Source organism: Dreissena polymorpha, chromosome 5 (assembly GCF_020536995.1).
Source record: "Dreissena polymorpha isolate Duluth1 chromosome 5, UMN_Dpol_1.0, whole genome shotgun sequence".
Lineage (NCBI taxonomy): Eukaryota > Metazoa > Mollusca > Bivalvia > Myida > Dreissenidae > Dreissena > Dreissena polymorpha.
The window spans coordinates 124,423,192-124,446,820 of record NC_068359.1 but is presented as its reverse complement, the minus strand read 5'-3'; the positions used below and the strand labels follow the sequence as shown (position 1 = coordinate 124,446,820).

General features: G+C 34.4%; 1 protein-coding gene and 1 long non-coding RNA gene across 2 annotated transcripts in view; one reads left to right on the top strand and one right to left on the bottom strand.

Annotated features, from left to right (window-relative positions):
- Positions 1-15,871, bottom strand: part of LOC127882417 (uncharacterized) — a 21,342-nt gene extending 5,471 nt beyond the window's left edge. The window contains exons 1-2 of the long non-coding RNA XR_008050529.1: positions 15,763-15,871; positions 15,328-15,469 (exon numbers count right to left, since the gene is read on the bottom strand). This is a non-coding gene — a long non-coding RNA (uncharacterized LOC127882417). The remainder of the gene's footprint in view (positions 1-15,327; positions 15,470-15,762) is intronic.
- On the top strand, positions 14,532-23,629 carry LOC127882416 (expansin-YoaJ-like). The gene is made up of 6 exons (XM_052431048.1): positions 14,532-14,827; positions 16,206-16,352; positions 17,054-17,144; positions 17,868-18,012; positions 19,685-19,878; positions 22,182-23,629. Exons 1-6 carry the CDS (start codon positions 14,723-14,725, stop codon positions 22,244-22,246), a joined length of 747 nt encoding a protein of 248 aa, XP_052287008.1. The 5' UTR covers positions 14,532-14,722; the 3' UTR covers positions 22,247-23,629.

The following is a 23,629-nucleotide window of genomic DNA, read 5'->3' as shown; positions in this document are numbered from 1 at the left end:
TAGTTTTATACATAAGGCTGTTAGTAAAACTGTAATTGATCTCTAGTACAAATGAAAAATGTCCGACAACAGATTACAAATTAATTTGACAATTTCAAGGGTCATAACTCTACGGGTCCTAATCCAATCGCCTACGCAGTGGTCTTCCTTATTCTAGAAGATACATCTGCATTCACATGTTGTTCACGTTGTAACATATTTTGGATCAACGTGATTCCAAGATATTGTACTTGTTGAAACTATTTTATTTAGATACGCAATTTATTAAAAGTTTGTTTATATAAAATAAATGAAGACGTAAAACATAAAAAATTAACAATACGGAAATAATTGATTTCGTTTTCCCGTGAAGCGAAACGGTCATCAACAAACGGATAAATTGCAACGGGACTGATGCGATACCTATCTCGGTAAGTTGTATTTGTATAGTATTTATGTATGTGATGCAGAATATCGTAAAACATTAAAAACATATGTCTAGTTAATGTTGCATGTTTTGCATTATCCCGACTGTAAATACAATTTGTCTTGGATGAATAATCATTAATGATTTGTTTTCATTCACTGATTCAGTAGCTATGTGTCACGCCGTATCAATTTAAACTTTCAATGCTGTGAATTGACTAAAGTAAGGTCAAAGTTCTCTCTGTAGTACAAAGTAGTACACTATCCAGTGATGCACTGGTTAGAGATGCGAGTTCAAGTATGGCCAGGGAATTGTCCGTATTCAGTTACTTAAGATGCATTGAATATGCAATGAAGACCATTCAAAAATGTATGTTGATTATTTCCCTTAGTTTCATTTTGCCATTAAAAGCATAATGTCTTCTGCGAAAACATTACAAAATACTATAGATGCTGTTCACATGTTTGACCCAAATATAACACCCAAGCCAAAACAAATTAAATGTTTACAGACAATATTGTGTCGTAAAGATGTCATTGTCAATTTACCTGTTGCCTATGGTTGAAGCCTTATTTATCAGTGGTTGCCAATGCTTCTATTAACCGGAACCAGTCCAACCAATGCAGTCGTTTAGCTGTTTCTCCACTGACAATTATTCAGCAAGATCAAATGCTGATTCTTGCTGAACATAACATTAAAGCCTTCCGTTTGACTTTTGGTGATGAGTCAGTTATCAGTAAAGATAGCAGAAACTTTGTAGTGGAGACTATTAAATGATCATGTGTCATCCGGAATCATTACTTAACAATACCTGGGGAAAAGCTATTCTTAGAAATGAAGGCTTCGCCAGCAAATTTCATGCTGTCGTGATTAAGGGTGTCACGTTTACAGATTTTTCTAAACGTTTAGACGAAATGAAATAAACGAAAGTTACCGTTTAAACGGTATCCCTATGCATATCCTATTCTCTCAATGACGTCATATTAAAACCATAAAATATTATAAAACAGACCATCCGTATCAGCACAAGTGTATTCGTCATTGAATTTCTATAAAAATAATTTAAAGAACATCGAAAATAATGTAAAATTGATGAAAAATACTGTTTCCGAAAACGACACGTATTTTGCACATGAAATACAATGTGCATATCGTTTGACCGCAGAAAATGAAAAACCAGTTAACTAGCAAAAACGTAATCAATATATAATTTGGTTAAAAAATTGCTTTTCAACATGCTACCGCACTGTTTTACTTTGCTAATCAATCAATTAAACTATTTCAAGATGGCTACATATGCACTGTTTCGTTGCCAAATTGTAAGATTTTCGGAAAGTAGCGAAGATTTTCCGTAAGTTTCCGTTCATGTCTGTGTCATCCGCTAACCAATCAGAAATAAATTACTGCCGAATTTAGCCCAGATTTACCGCAAGTACCCGGATTTCGCAGTTCTTCATCGATATACTTCGTACGGCTAGTCGGCTACGTTATTTGCACCCCAATATTTATTATATTGATATTGACGTTTAAACGTTTACTGTTTTGTTAAACGTTTTTCAGCAAAACACGAAACGCGACCATTTAAACGTGACACCCTTAGTCGTGATCGATGATTGTCACATTGTGGAATATTGGTAGATTTTATTTTCTCAAGTTAAAGTTTGTATAATTATATTTGACAGTGATACAAGAGCTACTAGGATCTGTGAACTAAAGTACCTATGTTTGTTTTTTGTAAACAGAGTCATGAGTAAAACAAGGTGTTTAGTCACAAGTCAATACGTTAATTTAAAACAATAGTTTAATATGCATGACATCCTTACCTGTATAAGCTCTTCTTAAAATTGTGTGATTATTCTCTTATTTTAAAGTCACCAACACAACCGTTCATATATAACTTTGGTCAAAATGCAAATGAGATATCAAACACACATGAATTAAATGCTTCATGTCATAATGAAATTGATCTCGACCCCGGGCATTACTATGGTAAATGCATTTTTTCAAACTTTTTTATTTTGAATTTCATTTAGCCATGTACATGAGGTGCTCAATATTAGAAGTGTATTTTTAATTTTAATGGGGAAAAATGAAAAAATACAAAAGTATTGTAAATGATTTTAAATAATTTTCTCAGCGCAATACTATGTATGACAAGTGCACAGAATTTTACCAACAATGACTGCAGGAACATTTGGAAAATTTTCATTTATTATTTAATACTATTAAACACAAACTTTGAAGAAATTCATGTTTTGTCTCATTTTAGAAAATATGAATAAATTAAAAAAAAGAAATATAGTGAATAGTTTTTATAGTCTGACATTGGCCCGGGAAGATGAAGACGTTTGGGAAAATATAATTGTGTACATTTTGTTTTCAGGTTTTGCAAACGAAACTTTAGTGTCAAACATCCAAAACAATCTTGCTTTGTGTGCCACAACTCAATTACAAATAGATGCAGATCTTCAAATCGCTTTTTGGGCCTAGTAGCCAATGCGCGGAGATTTTTGGCTTCTCCTGCAAGTCGAACTTCTTTTAATTGGTCTCCCTCAACGGTGACGCCATCTTGTGAAGAACATTCTCGGAGCCTTAAACAGTCAAATTGTGACGACACAGAACTGACCTATACCCAATACAAAAAATGTCTTCAGAGGATGACACATGATGGTGTTTTGACACTTGAGATAAAGACCGTATATGAGTCATATGCATGACACTTTGCCATAGATATATGCTATTATGCCAAGTTATTCCATTGATGTATGGCAAATATATGGACCAGATTATTATCTATTTATGCATAATCCTTAAAAGTCTCAGTGTGACCTTGAACTTTTATTATAAGACAATAAATATTTAAAAGGAAGACAATTCAAGTAATAAAGGGCTTATAGTTATGCTTCTTGTACACTGCACTTTTCCTCAATGAGATCTATTCATAATGAAGTTTCATGTGAAAAGCTGTTATACTTTAAGAGTTATACTCCGGACAAAAAAAAATGGACGCCAACACGCATGGGTGATCACAAAATATGTCCGTTTTTCAAAAAGGCATATACAAAAGAAAATGTACTACCAATATTCAGGTTATTACTATATAAAACATGTTTGCCACCACAGCCAGGTTACTTTTGACTCTAAGAAATTATTGAACAATCTTAGTATAGATCCACCAGATGATGTTTGATGCCATAGGTTAAAGGTCTAAGCCTTTCTGGGAAGATTTTAAAAGTTTTCACTATGAACATATAAGGAAAACACATTTGCCACCGAGGTTCGGCCAATTTTGACCCCAGGGGCATTGCTTGAACTTTGAAGTTGTCTGCTAGATTGTTCAACTCAAATATCCATGCTCTAGGCCTTGCGGTTCCAGAGAAGATTTTTTTTGTTTCAGTTGCCATGGCAACTAGAAGAATGCAATTCTTTGAACAACTTTTGAAGAGCTTTCATCAATATTGTCACAGCGGTTTAGTAGGAGATATTGTGTTAGTAAAAATGTTGAGGCATGCACGACACGCCCATGGGCAAAGGCCGGTAATAACAGCTCACTCTGAGCACTTTGTGCTCAGGTTAGCTAGAAAATAATGTTTTTTATGATTTCTTTTTATCATTTAATGTTTGATGATTTCTTATCGAAACACTTACTGAATCTTCCAGATGACCATTGATGGCCACAATGGTGGTCTTCCTATGCCATGCAGACACCTTGTCAGAACGTGCGTTCATAAGCACAGCATATGCTGAAGCTACAGGGGCCATTTTGGTCCCTTGCAGATTCTTGCCCCCAGTAGCAACGTTGCTATGATATGGACCAAAAAGGGAAGTATGTAACATAAAATCCATAACATGTCAAGAATGTTGAAAGAAACACCTACTGCCGCTCTCCTTATTGTTCATTTGCTTCAACTGATATTTTTATATCAACAGAAGTTTTGGTTACATTTCTTTTGAGTCAATATCGCCATTGTTCAGAAAAATACAATATATAAATACATATGGAACACTTGAGTCTCTTAAATCAACTGCAGGGCTATAATTTGAACAATATTTGGCACAGGTCCACTAGCTGGTGTTTCAAGCAAAATATCTATGCTTTTGATCTTGTGGTTTCGGAGAATATTTTTCATTTTTTACATTTAACATTCAAGGAAAACAAATTGGCCTATGGTCAGGGCTAATTTCTTTAACTGAGAACAATTATTTGAACAATCTGTGTAGAGATTCACCAGAATGATGTTCCATACCCAATATCTTAGCTCTAGGCCTTGAATTTTCACAATAAGATTTTTACTACTATATAGGTATATTGTTAACACAACAGCTTTCAGAGTAGGGTTAATTTTGACACCAGGACAATAATTTGAGCAAATATTGAAATTTTTCCACAGTGAAAAACATTGATAAGGGTAAGACCTATTATGAGTTGCATTATAAGGTCTTTTTTATATCACCATTAGGGCGCTTACAGAATTTGACTGAATATGAGCAATATTGGACGAGATAATGATCACGCACCTTCTGCCGGATCCGCGCGAGAGCGAGTTGTAAAATTTATGAAAGTTTTTCAACTATATTCATTCACAAATGGAAACATGTGAATATCGTGTTAAATAGAATATTTTTGAACGGAGCGTATATTCAAAATAATTAATAAACAATGTTTGTATTATACGTGTCGCGGAAGAGATTGTTTATGTATGATTAACATAGACCACTATCTGCTGCGTCTTAATGACGTAGTATTTTTGCTCAGCACAGGTCATTCATGATCTGAGGCTTTTAATAGATGCGGCTGCTGATAAACAAGAGTCCAATTGTACGGGTGATAACAACGCAATAGTATAAGGTTAATACGCTTGTTTATATTCACAGCTCTCAATTTATTAAACGCTGAACTTGAGTTCAACAATAATTGCAGGGATACGATAGACAATAACAAAAATGCTTCATAATCGATAAACCCGATTATAAAAACAAATTAAATATAACAAGAATTATCTTTTAAAAAGGTAGTCGGCGTAAATGTTACTTTGAAATAAAGTTTGAAATTTGCGTTTCTAAATAATTTAATTGAAAACAAAATTTTAACTATTCTGTTTTTTTACTTGTAAGTCGCATATTCAACGCATAAAATGTGTGTTCTAATGGGCAAACCATACATTAGTATAAGTAGATAAAAATTATATTATAAGAACACCATAATGTGTCCGCACACGGCTTATGATGGGTTTATTTCTTCATCTTCGAAATATATCGTATGTTAATATTTGATTAACAGGCGGTTTTCTTTCCAACATTTAAATCACATTTTCATAGCCGCGTCATGCGAACATGGGTCTTTTGGCCAGCGTAGCTCTAATTTCAATGTGATTTGCTTGATAAATTAAAAACAATGCTGTTGAATTCCAATACATTTATTATATTATGTTGTGGTTCATTCTTTGTTTGACTCAAACCAAGCGACGGGTACGCTCACGTAGTGAGTTACGAAAGTAAACAGCACACTTTACATTTAACCTGCGTTCGCACATAGAAAGAAAGGGTCAACTAGGTGCTATGTGTCCTTTGCTTACTTCAGTTAGAGGTCAATTCTTGACATACTTGCAATCAAAAGGCCCCGGCTTCTGGATATGTAAAGTTTCATTTGTTGGTTATAAAAAGACGTTTACAAAGGCTTGCGAATAATACGTCTCGCAGAAGTGTATATTCGTGCATAATAAAAGTCATAGTTGCAACATATTTGTGTCATTCATAATCTGAGGCTTGTAATAGATGCTGATAAAAAGGATAGTGGGATGCTGTGTAACCTCGTTCATAGTGTATGCTACTACAGCGGGGTTAATAAATTTGATATGTCTGGGAAACATTATTTTGTTCTAAACAGATAGCGGCGATCTTTTGTATTCACGGTTGCTTACAACGCAATAGTAGAAGGTAAAGTTTGTTTACATTCACAGTTTTCAATTAATAAAACGTTGAGCATGAGTTCACCAATTAATACATGCATAGTGTAGACAACAAAACATGCTTTATAATTTCTAAAACCGAATATAAAAAAAAACAACTGAATATAACAAGAAATATCTTTAAAAAAGGAAGTCGGCGTAAATGCTGACTTTGAAATAAAGTTTGCAATCGTTTCTAAATAATTAAATTGAAAACAAAAGTTTAATTATTCTGTTTGTTAATTTGTAAATCGCATATTCGCCGCATGAAACGTGTGTTATAATTGTCAAACCACACCTTAGTGTAAGTAGATACAAATTGTACTACGGGAGTACCACACATTAGTGTAAGTAGATAAAAAATATACTACGGAGTGCACATCATATGTGTCCCCACATGCCTTATTATGAGTATATTTCTTCACTATCAAAATATATCGTATGTTGATATTTGATTTGCACGCAGTTTTCTTTCGACACATTAAAATCACACGTTCATAGACGCGTCATGCGAAAATGGGCCTTAAGCGTTTCGGCCAGCGTATTACGTGGGTCATAAAAAATCTCATAGCGAATTGTTAATGGCACATTTAAGCACAATGCTTTTCGATACAAAATTGAATTCAAAATAGCAAACTTGTAAATAAGGGCAGCCTATCCAGGCGTTTAGGAACGATTTTCAGACGTGCTTACCGAGTACGGCAAACATTTGTGGTTGGATAATTAAACGATATTCCTCTTATCGTGACCCTTCACTGTTTGTTTGTTTTCTCATCTTGCAAGCAAAACTGTCTTTATCGATAGTAAATAATATATTCCCCGGACGATTTATTGAACGAGGACTGACCCTGAAATTCTGCGAGATGGATTGTAACGCGTAATTGTTACTGGGCCACAATTTGGTTCGTTTGAACATTCAGAGAGTAGTCCTGACACTGAAAAGCGATACATCCTTTGCGCTGAGTACATAATCAGTGATGTAGTCAAAGTCCAGAAGTTTAATCTCTAATCAGCCTATGAAATATTTGAATATATTCATGGGTGTCTGCTGTCGTTGTGTTTTAGTTTTGTTTATTTACCAAAACGTGAAAATGGTGAGATGGCCTTTTATTGAAGGCATTTTTTGTTTGCAATTTATGCTTTGAGAATATAAGGTGTGAGGTTAACAACCTGCGATGCTTTGCTTTAAATGCATTGTTCCAAGGCTTTCAAACCACTTGCAGCATTGATTGAATCACCTAGACTTGATATGTCTCCAAATTCTTACGTCGGTTTTTAAGGATTGGATTAAAGTGTCTTTTCTTTAATTGCAATGAATGTATCAAACATTGTGAAGCAAACACTATCTAAAGCTTTACATGAAAGTTAGTGGTAAAGTTCACAACACACATGCTTTTTCATTAAACAATAAACTTTGAAAAAGTAAAAAAAAACAAGCCATATTATCAGCGACTTAAGAAAATGTTCATTAAAACCGACTTCAGAATTTTCGAGAAATAGGGACAAGCGGATGCAATTGGAGTTTCAAACTGTTTGTCTTAAAACCAGAACGAAAGCATCCTGTTTGGTCAAAGTATGTTTAGATAAAGATAGAGATCATTTATGATGAGTCTTTATTGCAAGTAAACATTTTAAGTGGTATGTCCAAAATGCATCTCACAATTATGGAAATCTTCAGGATAAAAACAAATTTAGATACGTTTATAAATCATGAAATGATTATTTATCCCCTTCATGTTTTGCTTATAGCGTAAGTGTTTTGTTATCCAAAGTGAATGAAATAAACATCGAAAATCGTATTTTCGAATTAATCTTACATCTTTTTGTTTAAGTGGCCAAAAACAATGTCAGTAAAATATAAAGATTAAACTTAGTGAGTGACTACAAGACTGTACATTCTTATGTTAGCTTCAATCAGATAGACCATTGTTATACTTATATCCCCATAATTGAGAAATATAAATATATGACTAGTTCAAATATGAAGTGTTTTTTCCCGTATCAAAACTACTCACAATCTTTCAGATATCCGTAATTTAGATATAAAATGACAACAACGAGGTTTTTTCATCGTATTTGAATTTGTTAAAGGGGCCGTCAAGCAGATTAACGAAAAAAAAGTTCTAAAATACCGTATTTTTTTCAAATATTAATTTATTAGTTTATATTGATTAAAATATCAATATAAAATATCAAAAAGCATCATTAAAACATTGCCATCGAGCGCATGTGATTAAAATTGCGAATAACAATATTAAAATAATAAAAATTTACCAGATCATGCCCAGAATACCATACGACAACAAATATGTAAAATTATAACGAAGAAAAAATTCGTGACAAAATTACCGACAGCAGCTGTGTGCGGCATCTCCAAAATCAATGTCACGTGACTCTCGCAAAGTCACGTCCGCCGTGAGATTTGATTGAATATAGCTAAAGCGAGGCAGACAGTGTCCAATCTGTGTATTTAATAGGTCTTTGGTTAAAGGGACCTTTTGACGTTTTAGTAAATTTACAAAAGTTGTCCTGTTGTTGTTGTCGTTGTTGTTGTTGTTCATCACGTGACGTTTGTGGTGGCAGCGGTTAATGACAGAGCGCATGCCCAAGGAAAGTAACTGCTGTGAGGAGTTTGACTCTCTATATAAGTATATTATAGTCAACGGAGTCAACGGGGATATTTAACGGGGAACCAGTTAAGAAAAAATCTCGGTTTGTTACGGGGAAAATGATTGGTTGCAAACTGACTCAAACAAATAAATGTAACAGCAGGCATAATAATATACGAACAGTCATAATTTGTCACCGCTGTGACAAAATTGTTACGTCAGTTAAAAAATAGATATCACCGCGGTGGCAAAATTGTTACCGCAGTGTCAAAATTGTCACCGCGGTGACAATTTTGTCACCGCGGTGATATCTATTTTTAGTTGTTGGTTTATTTGTACTTTTGACACAAATGATACGGCATAGTTCAAGTGCCATAGTGTTACTGGTCCCTTCATGTTACAAACCCCAGACTTGGACATTTTTTAAGCAGCCGTTTAACTCCGCTAAAATGCTTAGTGTCATTATTAACATTAAAGACGGTAGTTTCCAAAAATATATTTGTCCTTAATTAATGAAGATTCTGTTGTTAACCTACAAATTGACCATTAGCATAATTTAATCACTGATTATGGTGAATCACTCAATTAAAAGCCATATCTTTGAAAAAATATCTTTATTATTTAAAGAGACTCAAACCCAGTTTTTCAAAATTAAAATTTCCACATACAAAAATCATATATTAAAAAAAAGAATGTAAGCATAATATTCAAACTTCAGAAAAAATGTCAAAAATAAATGTTCGTTTATTGACAATCAACTATCGAAATCGTACAAAATATTAAGTGTTTGTAACGCTTTTCATCGATAGTTTAGCAAAAACGTGTATTATCGACCTTTCATTTGAAAGGGACTTGTTCACGCTTTGATACATTGACAGAATTAAAAAAAGATCTTCGGATTTGCAAATTGTCATTGTTGTTATGATATTTGCGATTAAACAGTAATACCAAAAATTACAATGCTCTAAAATATCCATTAAATGAAACTTTTGCCGATTTAAAAATCTGAAAAATAAAACGCGTCTCAGACGCGAAACGAGTTATTTTTAGACAAAAGATGTGAATGGGATCCCAGGTAGTATACCAGAATGCAGAATGCGCATGCCCGCTGCGCTTAGCCGCTTTTGGTTTACAAACAATGCATCGGACAAAATCTGTGATCGAAAAACGAAAAAAGTGAAACAGAAGCCCGAGGCAAGCGATATCGCTCGAAATTAATCAATTTTGGCGATCAGACTGAGTGTTTGCAGAACCATAGAAGTTTGCTTGGAACAGACAAAGACAGTGTTATGGCTTAAACACATGAATTGTAGTTCTATATTTTAGAAGCTACGTCCTAGTTTATAGCAAGTGTTGCGTGTTTACAAAGGATATAAGCAACGTTTGGATAGGTAATTAGTTGAATCGTATGGATATTTTACTCTGCAACGATATTAGATACGTATTGATAACATAATTTGTTCGTTGCGCGTTTTAAAATAACCCTGTGTGCCTCTAAATGTGCGCATAAATTTTATTAATTCGTTATAACTTATAAGGAACACACCAACACGAGTAACATGAAGCATGAAATTAATGATAAATGATGAATTATGAATGGTTATTTCTTCGGTATATTATAAATATACTGGTATGCAAATGTGTACATTATGTTATGTTATAAATTATCAGGATATGATATATTATTATTATACAGTTGATTCCCTCAATTTGGCATCGATTCTGTTGTTTCATTAAATTAATATATGATCGATTTTGTATTCTGTCGGTAACTTAAGACAACCCTTCTTTTTAAAATATATAGATAAACTGAGATGCTGTATAATGGCATGATTACATTGCTTAGGAAAATTTTACAAAGAATTACATTTAATTGAAATTTTGTATGATTAAGAACAGTATATTTTCAGTTCAAAAGCTCACATATTTAATTTTAGCCATTCAAGGGCAGATTGTATTTTTTCCTTTGCACCCTGAATTCTTTTCTGGAATGTTTTAAACCTAACTTTCTTATTTTAAAGGGTCCTTTTCACAGAATTTGGCATGTTTTGAAGTTTGTCATTTAATGTTTTATATTGATATATGTAAACGTTGGATACAAAAAGCTCCAGTAAAAAAATCAATAATAAAATTTGAAGAAAAGAAAAAAAGGTAACCATCAGCAGGGCTCGAACCACTGACCCCTGGGGTCCTGGAGTAAAAATAATACCACTAAGACCACTCGGCCATTCTTTCGAATACAATTCAAGATGCATTTTATACTTTATACAAGCAAACTTTGTAGTTTCACAAAATATAACGACAACAAAAGAGCTCTCCAAATTATTTATCCGTTTCGAGTTGAAACGCTTTATAATTTTCGGGTTTTTAAATCGTCAAAAGATGCATATAATGGCTATTTTAGATCATGGTAAAATGTTCAGTATTACTGTTTCCTCACAAATAGTGTAACTAAAACGAAAATTAGCGAATCTAAAACAACTTTTTTTCAATTTTGTCAATTTACCCCTAACGTGAAAAGGCCCCTTTAAGCGTACTGATTGCATTGGGCAGTCTTGGAAATATTTGGGCTGGTTCATTGATCGCTTTTGGAAATGTTACACAGTGGCCACTAGAAGCAATAACACCATGCTTGAGCATGTGAACATTAATGCATGATGGAATTCTACATATAAGTTGCTGTTCAATAGCTGTCAACTTTTGAAGTTCAAGAGGCTGGGGTTTAGGATCCATTACATTTTCAGATCAAAACATGTTTACTTCATTTTTGTCAGGGTGGCATCGTTTGCATGTATCACCGTGTTTTGACATTTGCATTTCAATTCGACTCTCGTTACAAATTTTACAATGAGGTATTTAATACGACATTTGTCGAAGCTCAAAAGAGTAAATGGAATCCATAGCTTTGTTGAACTGCTTGTCATTAGACAAAGACGGAGGATTTGGAATGTAATTGATGTCAGTATATACTTTTTTTTCTTCTTTATCTTATAAAATATTCTTCTCTTTTCATTTGGATCTATATCCGATAGTGAATCTACATCGCACGAAATCCTGAACTTTTTACGAATAAAATGCAAATTGTCAGACTGAATTGGACTGGGTTTCTGGTTTTTTAATTTTCAGTGGTTTTAGAAGGATGATTCATCAAGATCTTTTATTTTATTTATTTGCGGGCCACTAAATGATGCTTGATTCATTTCCGCGTAAGGATGTTCTACATATGTAACTTTTATACGGTCACCAAAAGCTGTACTACTTTGATTACTATCGGGCGTTCCACTACATGAATCAGTGCGATGTGATGATGCATGATTTAATTGTGCATAAGGATGTTCTTTATAAACATGAGAGTTAGTGGCAGGCATTGAGTAAGCATGGTCCTGAAAAGGAGACGCCTCGGACCTGGTCGAGTGTGTAGCGGTTTGGGAGACATTTGTTTCCGTTGTACTCAAATTACTGTTATTTATTGTCTTGTTTGAGTTTTCAGTGGATTCCGTTGAATTTTGAATATTTACGAGACGGTACAATACTTTGAAATTATCATTTTCCAGCAGCAAAGAAATTTGATTGTTTTCATTTGAATGTGTTAGATATGTAACCAATGTGTAGGTGTGTTGGCCGTTTTGATTAACGCCCTTTAAATATACCTTTTAATATACCTTGATGACAATCTTTAGTAAATAACAGGCTGCCTCAATTTCAGACGCATGTGCTCACCAATTACTATCCAGCATACAAGTTTTGTATATATCTAATTACATTGCATGCTCATGATTCATGTGTACCTTATTCTGCCAATATTCCCAAGCATTGACAATTCTTTGGCAGATCAGATTTCGAAACATTTGAGAATTATAAACATTTCTTGACACTGCATGACTTATACAGTGAAAGAAACAGTTGCAATCTGGTTGGACATCTTGTACCAAATAAAGAACATTGTCTTTTCTCGCAAATTTAGTAAGTGACACTTTCTGTCACATGAAATGTCCTTTTGTTGACTGTCAACATATTAAAAAATATCAACGATCGGATTTGTTTATTGAATGAAACGCAGATTGTAGCAATTTAAAAAGACAGTGTAAGCTTCAATTGCAATGCGTTATTCGAAATATAGTCACATACAAATAAGAATTTTAGAATATTTAAAAGCCGCTAATTTGATCATTTTTATCTATTGTATATTTAGTACTTGAAATAGAGAGCGGACATCATGATGAATGTTGAAAACACACTAAGTGACCCCCTGACCTAGTTTTGACCCCGTTACCTAGTTTTTTGCCCGGCATGGCGCATGTTCTAACTTGATGAAAACTCCTTGAATAAGAGAGCGTACACATGTTTAAAAGCAATAGACTGCTTGTGATGACAAGTAACCCTTGCCGCAATACTTATAAACGTGAGAAAGAATATTAGACGAGTCGAGCTAGGGAACTATGTACTTCAGATCTAACTCACTGCCGACAGAGATATTTGACCATATTTTACATAAATAAAATTGATTGTAAAGCGAATTTCTCACTACCACATAACTGATTTAAACATATTAATTTCCTTTTTAAAAAGAAATAGCAAAAAAGCATTGGTGAAACAATCTACCAGATGCAATTTAAGAACTTTAAAGATAGTGTAACTGTCGATTTCTTAATGAATCGCTTTGTTAAAAAATTGAATAGTTTCCCTGCGTAGCTCATGTTGCAAAAAGTAGCAACCCCTGGTCCCAGGTAAATTTGTCCATGCTCAACTCAACTGTTCAAGTGCCCGTTAACACCAAAATGACCTAAATCGATGAACCTTTCTTAACCAACTGACCAGAGCTGGTCACATATCGTCGGTCTCGATCGAAAAGGACGTAATTGCAGCTTTAACAAGCTGCCCTTACGTCCTCTTTGATCATGGCCGACGATATCCTGCTTTTAAATGGTAAGATGCCAACATAATGTCGGCATGTTAGCATTAATAAGCAGGAAACATCATTTGGTTGAGTTAAGAATAAACAAGCGGACGGTGATAATGAAAACTTGCATAGTTTGCAATCGCTTTAGTCATAAATCGAACGTAAAGTGGTAAATATGTTATTGCATCTCAACGACATTTGTTTTAGGGAAAGTGTAAACCCATATTCGAACAAATCTATAATCGACCGATCACATTTTGGAACCACTGAATGAGCCTATTCGAGGCCGATGTTCACATTGAGAGGTATCATTTTATAAATGACTCGAGAAATCTATATCCTGGTAATTATATTTACCCGGGAAACTCTCACTCATTGTTTTGTTCAGGTTGGTGGTAAATAACCGGACTAATCGATGGGTTGGAGCAAAACTGAGCCAACTTACACTTTCAATATGCGACTTAGTCAGGTCTTGCTCCAAGTCATCGATATGATTATTAAGGATGTTTTACAGGAAACATACAAGGACATATAAATTAGTCATTGAACGTCAATAATTTTTATCTTGAGTGTTGAGGATGTTACTCAGGAAACAAACAATGACGTTGTAATAAGTCGATGAACGAGTACTTCAAAATAACGTTAATGTAAGGACTTTCAAGCTTAATATAACGTTATCTGTGAAACTGAAGGCCAATGAAGGATGACTTGGCGCAAGACTATAGTAGGTCTTGTTGTGTACAATGTAAACAAGCCCAGTCTTGCGCCCAGTCATCGATAAGGGCTATTTAAGGAACCAATAAGGCCATGCGCCTCATTTATCAACTAGGTGTACACGTACGTTGACAGTGTGATCGCAATGTTGTTTAAAGAAATATCGTTAATTCTCGCGAGTGTCGTGACCGTGTACTGTATTAACGACTGGAATGTTCTTAATCTTTACAAACATTGGTCACATGGCGACGTAAGTAAGATTTCATCCATTTACTGCATGTAACAAACCATTGGCACAACAATTTAGATAAATATTTCTCCACAAAAAAACGGAAAAAATACGTTGATATTCGCAAACTGTATGACCATATACTGTATTAACAACACGAGTTTTCTTAATCCGTTGCCTAATACAAACGCCATATACCGCTGTTGGAGCACACGACACATTAAATGTTTGAGACTATGAAGATTCGCTCAACATGAGCAGATTCTCCTTGTGGGTAAATGTTTTCGACCAGAATCATAACAACATCATTCTTTTAATGCAAATTGCAGGATTTTTGTTTCCTTGAATCTCATGGCGTCTGCTTCAGGATTCGAACAACGGGAAATGCTAATCTTTATTGCCTACTTATGTTACATTTCATCCGTTTAAGAATCCAGAAACAAACGAACTAGTGATAATAACTAGGTTTATTAATGATAAGTTTATCAATCAGTCAAATAATACAAATAAGTTTAAAATACCTGATATGACTAATCTCTAGTCCAAACGAATAAACTATCCAGAATGTCCATTTTTAATGTCGAAACACGATTTCAGAATTATTATGCGCACTGTTAAAATATTGCATTAATACCAGCACTAATTCTTCCCGAAGTAATCCAACTGTAAATGTCCAAAAATCGATTATATATGAATGAATGAATGTACGAATTGATTAATTAATACATTAATTAATACATACATTAATTAATTAATACATAAATAAATAAAATAATTAATTAATACATTAATTAATTAATTAATGTATGTATTAATTAATTAATGTATTATGTATGTTTCATAGAAGGTCTTTATAATTCCACTTTTAGTCTATTCTAAACTACACCAAAATAATCTAGTTAATAACATTCTAGAAACTGTTAGACTATTCCTTCGTATGAAAAAGAAATCTATACTTTCACTGTCACATGGTATACACGTCACATCCAAGTGTACAATGCAATCAATTTAGAAATCTCGTTTGTCTTCGCCATCGTCATCATGTGCATAGACTAACATCACAATATCATGCTAGAAACTAATTCATTCATGACATGTACTACGTCTCAGTTTAACGAGGCACACGCTCGTTGACTTGTGCTCAAATATGTATTTAAGGGACGGTGGCATGTGAAAACTTGTTAACTTAATTGCACTAGCAGACGACTTCATATAAGAATCATTAAATTGTAGATTGCAATTTATATAAGGTATTTTGTATAAGTCATTGGAAAGAAAATATTGACATTAGGGGAAATCGCTCGTTTTCTCTTTGTGTCACAAGGTTTTCAAATGTTGTCTGACACAAGACACAAATATGTGTCTGTATGCACTGAAGATTTAATGCAAATCCCTTCAGGGGACGTACTATGGCAAAGGTGAAGGAGGGGCGTGTTCTCTGAATCCCCATGGGGGCTTACCGCCTGTTTCCAAGCACGTGGACAAACTCGTCGCCTTGAATAACCCACAGTTTTTCGGCTCGTCAAGCTGCGGCCTTTGTGTAAGGGTAAGTTCACGGTTCGTCTTGTTCGAAAAGGCCATAACTGCAGCGTATTACAAACAGTTATTACTGCCTTTTTGAGAGCGTGGCCGACGACGAAATGTGTCCTTTGAACACTGACATTTGGCTATATAAAGTTTACAATCTCAACTCATACTACAGCCTTTTAGTTGAGCATGTTGTCGGTTTCGTTTTAATAAGTCTTGTTTGTGATAAGCAGGTGTAATGTCATATTCGCCCCAAAACGACATTTAATTGTGGCGTCATAGCTGTTACTTACTAGCCAGAAGTCTGACAATAGACTAGACTCTATTTAAAATATAAAAGTTGACTTTAATTTGTTGAATTTGTTTGTATGACCTTTTTAACATTATTTCAGTTTTATTAAAGCAGTAAATGCACATTTCCATGCTCTAAGTATTTCTAAGACGTGGGAAATGTCGCGTTGGATCTGTATATATACGTATATTGTACACTGTTTTGGAACGTCATTCACATGGCGTTTCATAAACACACACATCGATTAAAATAACTAATCAATCGAACCCGGGAACAGCGACTTCAAGTGCCTATATAACCCATCCGTCGATCTTGTGTTTCGACCCTGTCGTGTCCTAGGTCCCCAACGCTTCCTTCTCGGACACTTTAAACCATACCAAACCCTGAGTAGAATATTAATCAAAACGGCGCCCAACTTCAAATTTCAGGTTCACGGAAGTGGACAAGGCTCTGGAAATACACCAATCAGAGGTGCCTTCACAGCCTACGTCATAAATGTGTGTCCTGAATGCCATGCTGGTGGGTACACCTTTGTAAAACCTGAATTATTCTTAATTTAGTTGAGCTTAATATATAAGCTAAAATACATTGAAATGGAACGTATTCTCACATTTTGGTCACACTTACATCTTTATGTATTAACTTTTAAAAGAACTAAAACGTTTGATCAAGCCGAGACGTATTATTCAAATATTCCTAGTGAGCGTTCAAAACCAAAGGCGTTAAAAGACATTTTATTTTGTCAAAGTTACAGACTGTTTCGTCGGACCGGGGAGCGTCATTTCCCTCGCCATATACATCCACAGTGTATAATGTCAGATACATTTACTTTCCCTCTTCGCATGCATTAGGAAAATAATAAAAAGCACAACGATCATCGAGCAGAATGTTTACAAAAAAATCGTCGTTCTCGATCGAAGAGGACGTAATTGCAGCTTGTTACAAGCTTAAGTCTCGTCCCTTTCGGACGAGACCGACGATTCGCTGCTGAATAGATAGACTAGCCTGAAGGGTGAACGGAAACGATATAATTAATAAACTACCTGTGAATATATAACTTTTCATTATGTTGTACATGCAGACGCATTTATGTGTCTTGCAGCAGACGACGTTTGAAATCCTATTGACAATAGGGAACATTGCTTACGATGAACAATTTCTCTTTTTGTCTCGATGTGTTCGTTTGGAAATGGGTTCAAAAGCTTTTTCGACTGCGGTCCTTTGTCCACGTTTATATATCAGGTTCGGTTGACCTTGCCGAGAATGGTGATGGTCGATGGAAGGTCGATATCAGAGCCATTCAGTGCCCGGTCGGAGACTCGAAAATAGAGTACAGGCTAGAGGGCAGCAATGACTGGTACATCAAGTTACAGGTTCGAAACGAAAGGTCAGTGGTGATGGTATAACTTTGTTCCTATCCCTACGCAGCTTCAGAAAGTATTGTGGAAACTCGAATGTTTTGTTTAAGATTATGTAACAAATATGTTCTCTTTTATCCTAACCCGTATGTTTTAGTAACTAAGCGCCCCAATTGGAAAAGTCTGTCTTGAAAGCATCAGCACGCGACAATTATTTATTTTATTAAAAACTTGAGAAGAAAAAAAAATGGCATAAGGAGAAATTACATGTTACAAGAATGTCCCCTTTACGCAATGGTTTCGTAAGCCTTTAACTTCAAATGTATTCAAACGAGTATATATGGAGTAAAGGATGGGGTGTCCGTTTCAACAGTTCTCTCGTATACTATATCTCTGCCATACTAACAGACGACTGATTTTGGACTTGCAGCAGACAAAATTAAGAAAATAAACATTTGCAAATAACTGCTCAATGAACTTGACTCCTCCACTTTTCAGAATGATTTACATGACTAATTAATCTGATGGATTTAAAGCCTTAATATGAAGAAGTGAAACTCCAGCTGCTTAAACATTACCTGTATCTTTTACAATTTTAACGAAAATCGTTTGATATGGAAATTTGTTCTACATATAAATGAGATAAAGGACCAAACATAACTACCCAAGCCCCGCAATCGACTATGTCAGATTGTCTTCTTTTGCGACAGTGTTAATTGGAAATTGTCTGATTATCTGGAACTCATCTGATATGTAACCCTTAACCGTTCGACACATTTCGAACCGTCACAAATGCAATGAGGTTAGTGCCGACAATCAAGATTGTGATAGAATAAGAATAATTAGAATAATACCCATTGAATTCGTTTCTACGAAGCAATGCTATTTAACCTTACTTTTATCCAGGTGGCAAGAAATAAGCTTTGTCTAGAAAAAATAATTGCAGAAGTGTTTATCTTTATATTTTAGTAACGGAGAGTAAACTAAGAGTTTTTTTAATCAATTCTGCTATCATACAAATCAATTTTCGAGTTACATAAATAGTAACCAATCAAACCCCAAGATTTTCAGGATCGCATTTGGATTGTGGTTGCAATAACTTGACATTAATCTTCTCAGAATTAAAGGTTCCTTCAAATGCTTTATTGCGTCGAGATCAGTTAGAATTCACAACAATGAAAATTGCGACACGTTTTGCAATACGACAATCTGAAATTGTGTCATTTCAAAAGAAAACTAGACGATGGGGTACTAGAATCAGAGCTCTTGACGAGGGAAGTATTTTCACAGCTAATTTTGAGATTATTAAAAACCTATGTTGCGAAAACTCATTAGATTCGTCTCCAGACGCGATTCTAATGAGTATCAGAAGCGTATGCTTATAGAAAGCACAACTGATCGAATGATCGGGGGTATATTGTTTTTGGCCTGTCTGTCTGTCTGTTTGTCTGTCTGTCTGTAATTCTGTCCCAAAACTTTAACCTTGGTTAAAGTTTTTCAATAACTTTTGCAATATTGAAGATAGCAACTTGATATTTGGCATGCATGTGTATCTCATAGAGCTGCATATTTTAGGTGGTGAAAGGTCAATGTAATCTTTCAAGGTCAAATGTCAAATATATGGCTTCAAAGCGGCGCAGTAGGTGACATGGTGTTTCTGACAAACACATCTCTTGTTTTAATTAATTGTTTTCTCTTCAGAATGCCATCTACTACCGTAGAGATGTTCCAGCCCCAGCATAACGTCTGGTTATCGCTAAGCCGAACGAGCGACGGATTCTGGAACTTCCCAAATGATGGGAGAGTCCAGAGGCCGATCCAAAGACCTATTAGACTCCGGCTCCATGCGCCAAATGGCCATGTTCTTGAGGACACTGTGAACCCACCTTGGATGGGTGAGTATATAAATAATTTGGAGCAATTTGATTGTTCAACGACAAAAGGATAAAACAATCATTAACTAAAGTTTAAAACAATAACAGTGCATGCTTTCGGAAAATTCGTTAGATAATGTTAAGAAAAGAAACGAAATAAACAAACTTTAGTCAGTAATTCGATGTCTTATTATTTATAGATTAAAATGAGTGTGTACTTTTTTCCTGAATTTTAGGTTATTTGCGAAATATTGCAGGAGTTAATACTGAACAGTTAAACATGTGTTTTAACCTGATAATCGAGTTATTGCTCCTAAACCGTAAAATGGATTTTTGGAAATAAAACCATAATATGTTTTACAAAACCATGGAATTCGTTTAACTGCGCAGATAAATTAGTCTTAAAAGAGTTGATTTATGTGCGAGCACTATCTTTTCAAAATTTGGATTTGGGTAATTTTCCTCCCTTTTCATTGAAAAAAAGAGAAAAATTGGACGGCTAATATTGCCAAAGCAAAGCATTAAATTCTCTGTTAAAACTGTTTTTGGAAGAAAGACGTATGATTCCCTTTTCAAAACACATCAATTAGATAGTATAACCCGATCCTGGAGCAGATGTGACTTCAAAAACATTTTTGGGGTTTCCCAATGAATGTGCATGCTTGACTTTTAAGTCTTTGTTGACTGCAGACGCGTCTTCAAGTCTTGCAGCAGAGACGATTTTAAAACATATTGAGATGAGAAACTACTCTGGTTCATCAGTATCTTCTTTTTCCTTAACGTTTTCAATGTCAAGGATTTACGAAGCAGCAAATAATACACAAACAATGTGTGGGAATAATAACCTTCATATTCTGAGCGTGTTTGTTTGCTCGAAACAGAATAGCTAGGTATTTGTTTCCGAGTATCAACATGACTGTTACTCGACGCAAGTTTTTGTTTGAATCAAAATGAAGAAATTTTGATTTCTAAATGTAACCCTACCTCATAACGCAAACATTTGACATAAAGTCCATCTGGGGCTTTCTTCAGTGTCTGCATTATGAGGAAGGGTTTACACATGCATTTTCACATAAATGAAAGCTTCATTATAATAAAAACAAAGAGCTTCACAACTGGCCACGATCGGTGGACGTTTGTGTATTCAACGTAAAAATATCATTAGGAAACGAAATATATCTGTTCATGAGTCAATGTGACTGCCACAGGGAGTTTAAGTTGCCAACCTTCTGATTTCCCAACGAAATGTATTTTAACATTGAACAATTAGTCTATTTATCCTCGATTAAACAACCCTGGTGTCTTAGATAAAGAAAAATGTGTAGTAAGAAAGGGAGACTGAACAATTGAACATATTAGCCATCCTGTATTATGCACAATGCTTTCTAGATTTACGCAGCTTGAAATAAAAATGTCATTAATCTTGATCTTAAAATGTCCTCTGTTCCCGCCTTTAATTCAGACACATTGAGAAATCAAATAAGGTCAAGGATGAGTATCGGTCTAATATGTTTACTCCACAAAACAATAACATCGCATTCCAACAAACTCAGTAGGAAGTATCTGTCCTATATATCATCTGTCTTAACAAGCTTGATTTACGTCCTTTCCTTATCGATCGAGACTGACGATACATATCTTAATTGAAGTATATTCTGTACTTTTTTGAAAAAGAGCACTCTATCAAGACCACATCGCCTTTTTATTGACCTAGACATCGTATCTGTCAGCTCGTCCTACACGATGAATTGTAAGCAGTGTAGGAATTTTTACGCTCGGTATAAGCCTTGTTACGAGTACCACTATCGATGGTATTTCGTCGATTTTCCTTAAACTCGATTTAACTTCAGCTTGACCAGCTGAAGTTTCGTTCTTTCTGAAGACAATCACCGCCATATATTACTGTTTAGTTGCCTATGCCTTTTACTTTTGAAATAAGTCTACAAATCAAGTCTTGTTCGAAAAGGACATGCCTCAAGCTTTTAACAAGCTGTTAGTATGTAATATTCAATCGAGACGGACGAAATATTCGAATCTTTTTTTTTTATAAATAAAAAAAGAAGGATGGCCTTTCGCAATTACACTTCAAAAACGACCTCAATTCATTATTTTGTGTATGTAAATAATAATAACTTTATATAAAGTGACTGATAGGCCAGATGGCCGGGTTTCTAAAACTATAATTTTCTCTGTGTAAAATGCTGTAAATGTCACCATGTCACAATAAAAAAATATTGTATCTTATCTTATTTTGTCACGAGCTGTAATGACGTCCGTTTTGAAGATATACTAAAGATGCCTTACTGTGTATCATTTCGTTTTAGGTTACCAAGGCGTTTTCCCTGGTACCGGTGTACAGTACCCTCTGGACCAAAATCTTCCTCACTGAAGAACCGCCGCATGAATCTGTACAATTATATATATTATATCTCAATCGCTTATGTCTGTTACATTATAAGAATGAATTCTGAGTCAGTTATGTCTATTTCATTTTAAATTTCAGTCGCCTATGGCTGTTTTGTTAGAGACATGAAATCTCAGTCGCTTAATTATGTCTTAAATCATAGAAAATAAAACTGAGTCGGTTATGTTTATAAATACATGTATATGAAAAAGAAAATATCATTAAAAAACTAGGTGTCAATTATCTAACTTAAATACACGATTTTTCATCGAGTTTAGAGAACTCAATCTTTTTAGAGTGCAAAGCGCTAGGGAAGTTGGTAATATACTTCCTTATTCGGTGACACATAAACAGTCATTTAGTACGAACAAGGAAATAAATGATGTATACTATTCTCTGCCGCACACAAGCAATTTGTTTTGTTTATTTTACAAGCATACCGTCGGTCTCAATGGAAAATAACGCCATTCAGCTTTTGGACAACTGAAGTAACATTATTTTCCATCGAGACCGACTAACGATATGTCACACAAACAGCAATGATCAGTATGTCCATTATATATTTAAGTAACATAATTAATATGTATTTTTGTGAACGTAGAAAAAATAATTTTGTCCGTCGATATTTTGGGAATTGAATAAACAATACATTTAAAACGAATTTCAGACATTTTATAAAGTGTGTTCCCTTAGTCATAGATATTAGCTCCACCAATGCCTTTGAATATTTAAAACCGTTTCGAATATTAAGCCTTTTAACAAAGTACAAAGTACGTGCATATCCTTCGAAACAATTAAACATTGTTTTTAAGTAATATGCGAATAAACGTTTAATAAGATGTTGAAGATATTTGTAGTGGGACAAAGCTATGGTGAACTTGATAATTATTGTTTAATTGTTTAAAAAAATTCTCATGAAACAAAAAAAATTGAAATGCGAAATGTGGGTGTCATGTTGAGTTTTAATACTTGTGTCAGTCTTTACAAAATAAGGTTGAAATTAGAAAACGAAATCTAAATCATAAAAGACCAATTACCATCATGTAACCGTTAATAGAACACATTTGTATTATATCGAAACTAATAATACAAGGAAATTAAAATTGCTTACATTATTCGATAATAGCTCAAGACCAATTGCGTTCTCTCCCTTTCTTCTATCAATATTGTTTGTTTCCAGCTATTTTCAAAGGAAATGAAAACAACATAATACAAGGTGCATGAAATAATATAAGCTTATATAAAATTATAGCGTTTATGATAAAACCTGTTTTAAATATTTGATGTTTTATGAGTTATATTATGACCTGCATTGTGTATAATGAAAACTGGAAACAAAAATAAAACATGTATGACTTTTCAGATGAA

What these genes read in the sequence shown, in the direction of transcription:
- LOC127882416 (XM_052431048.1), top strand. Translation starts at nt 14,723, where the DNA reads ATGTTGTTTAAAGAAATATCGTTAATTCTCGCGAGTGTCGTGACCGTG. An exon ending in GCTGCGGCCTTTGTGTAAGG is followed by an intron (nt 16,353 to 17,053) that starts GTAAGTTCACGG and finishes TTCAAATTTCAG; the next exon opens with GTTCACGGAAGTGGACAAGG. An exon ending in TTACAGGTTCGAAACGAAAG is followed by an intron (nt 18,013 to 19,684) that starts GTCAGTGGTGAT and finishes TTTTCTCTTCAG; the next exon opens with AATGCCATCTACTACCGTAG.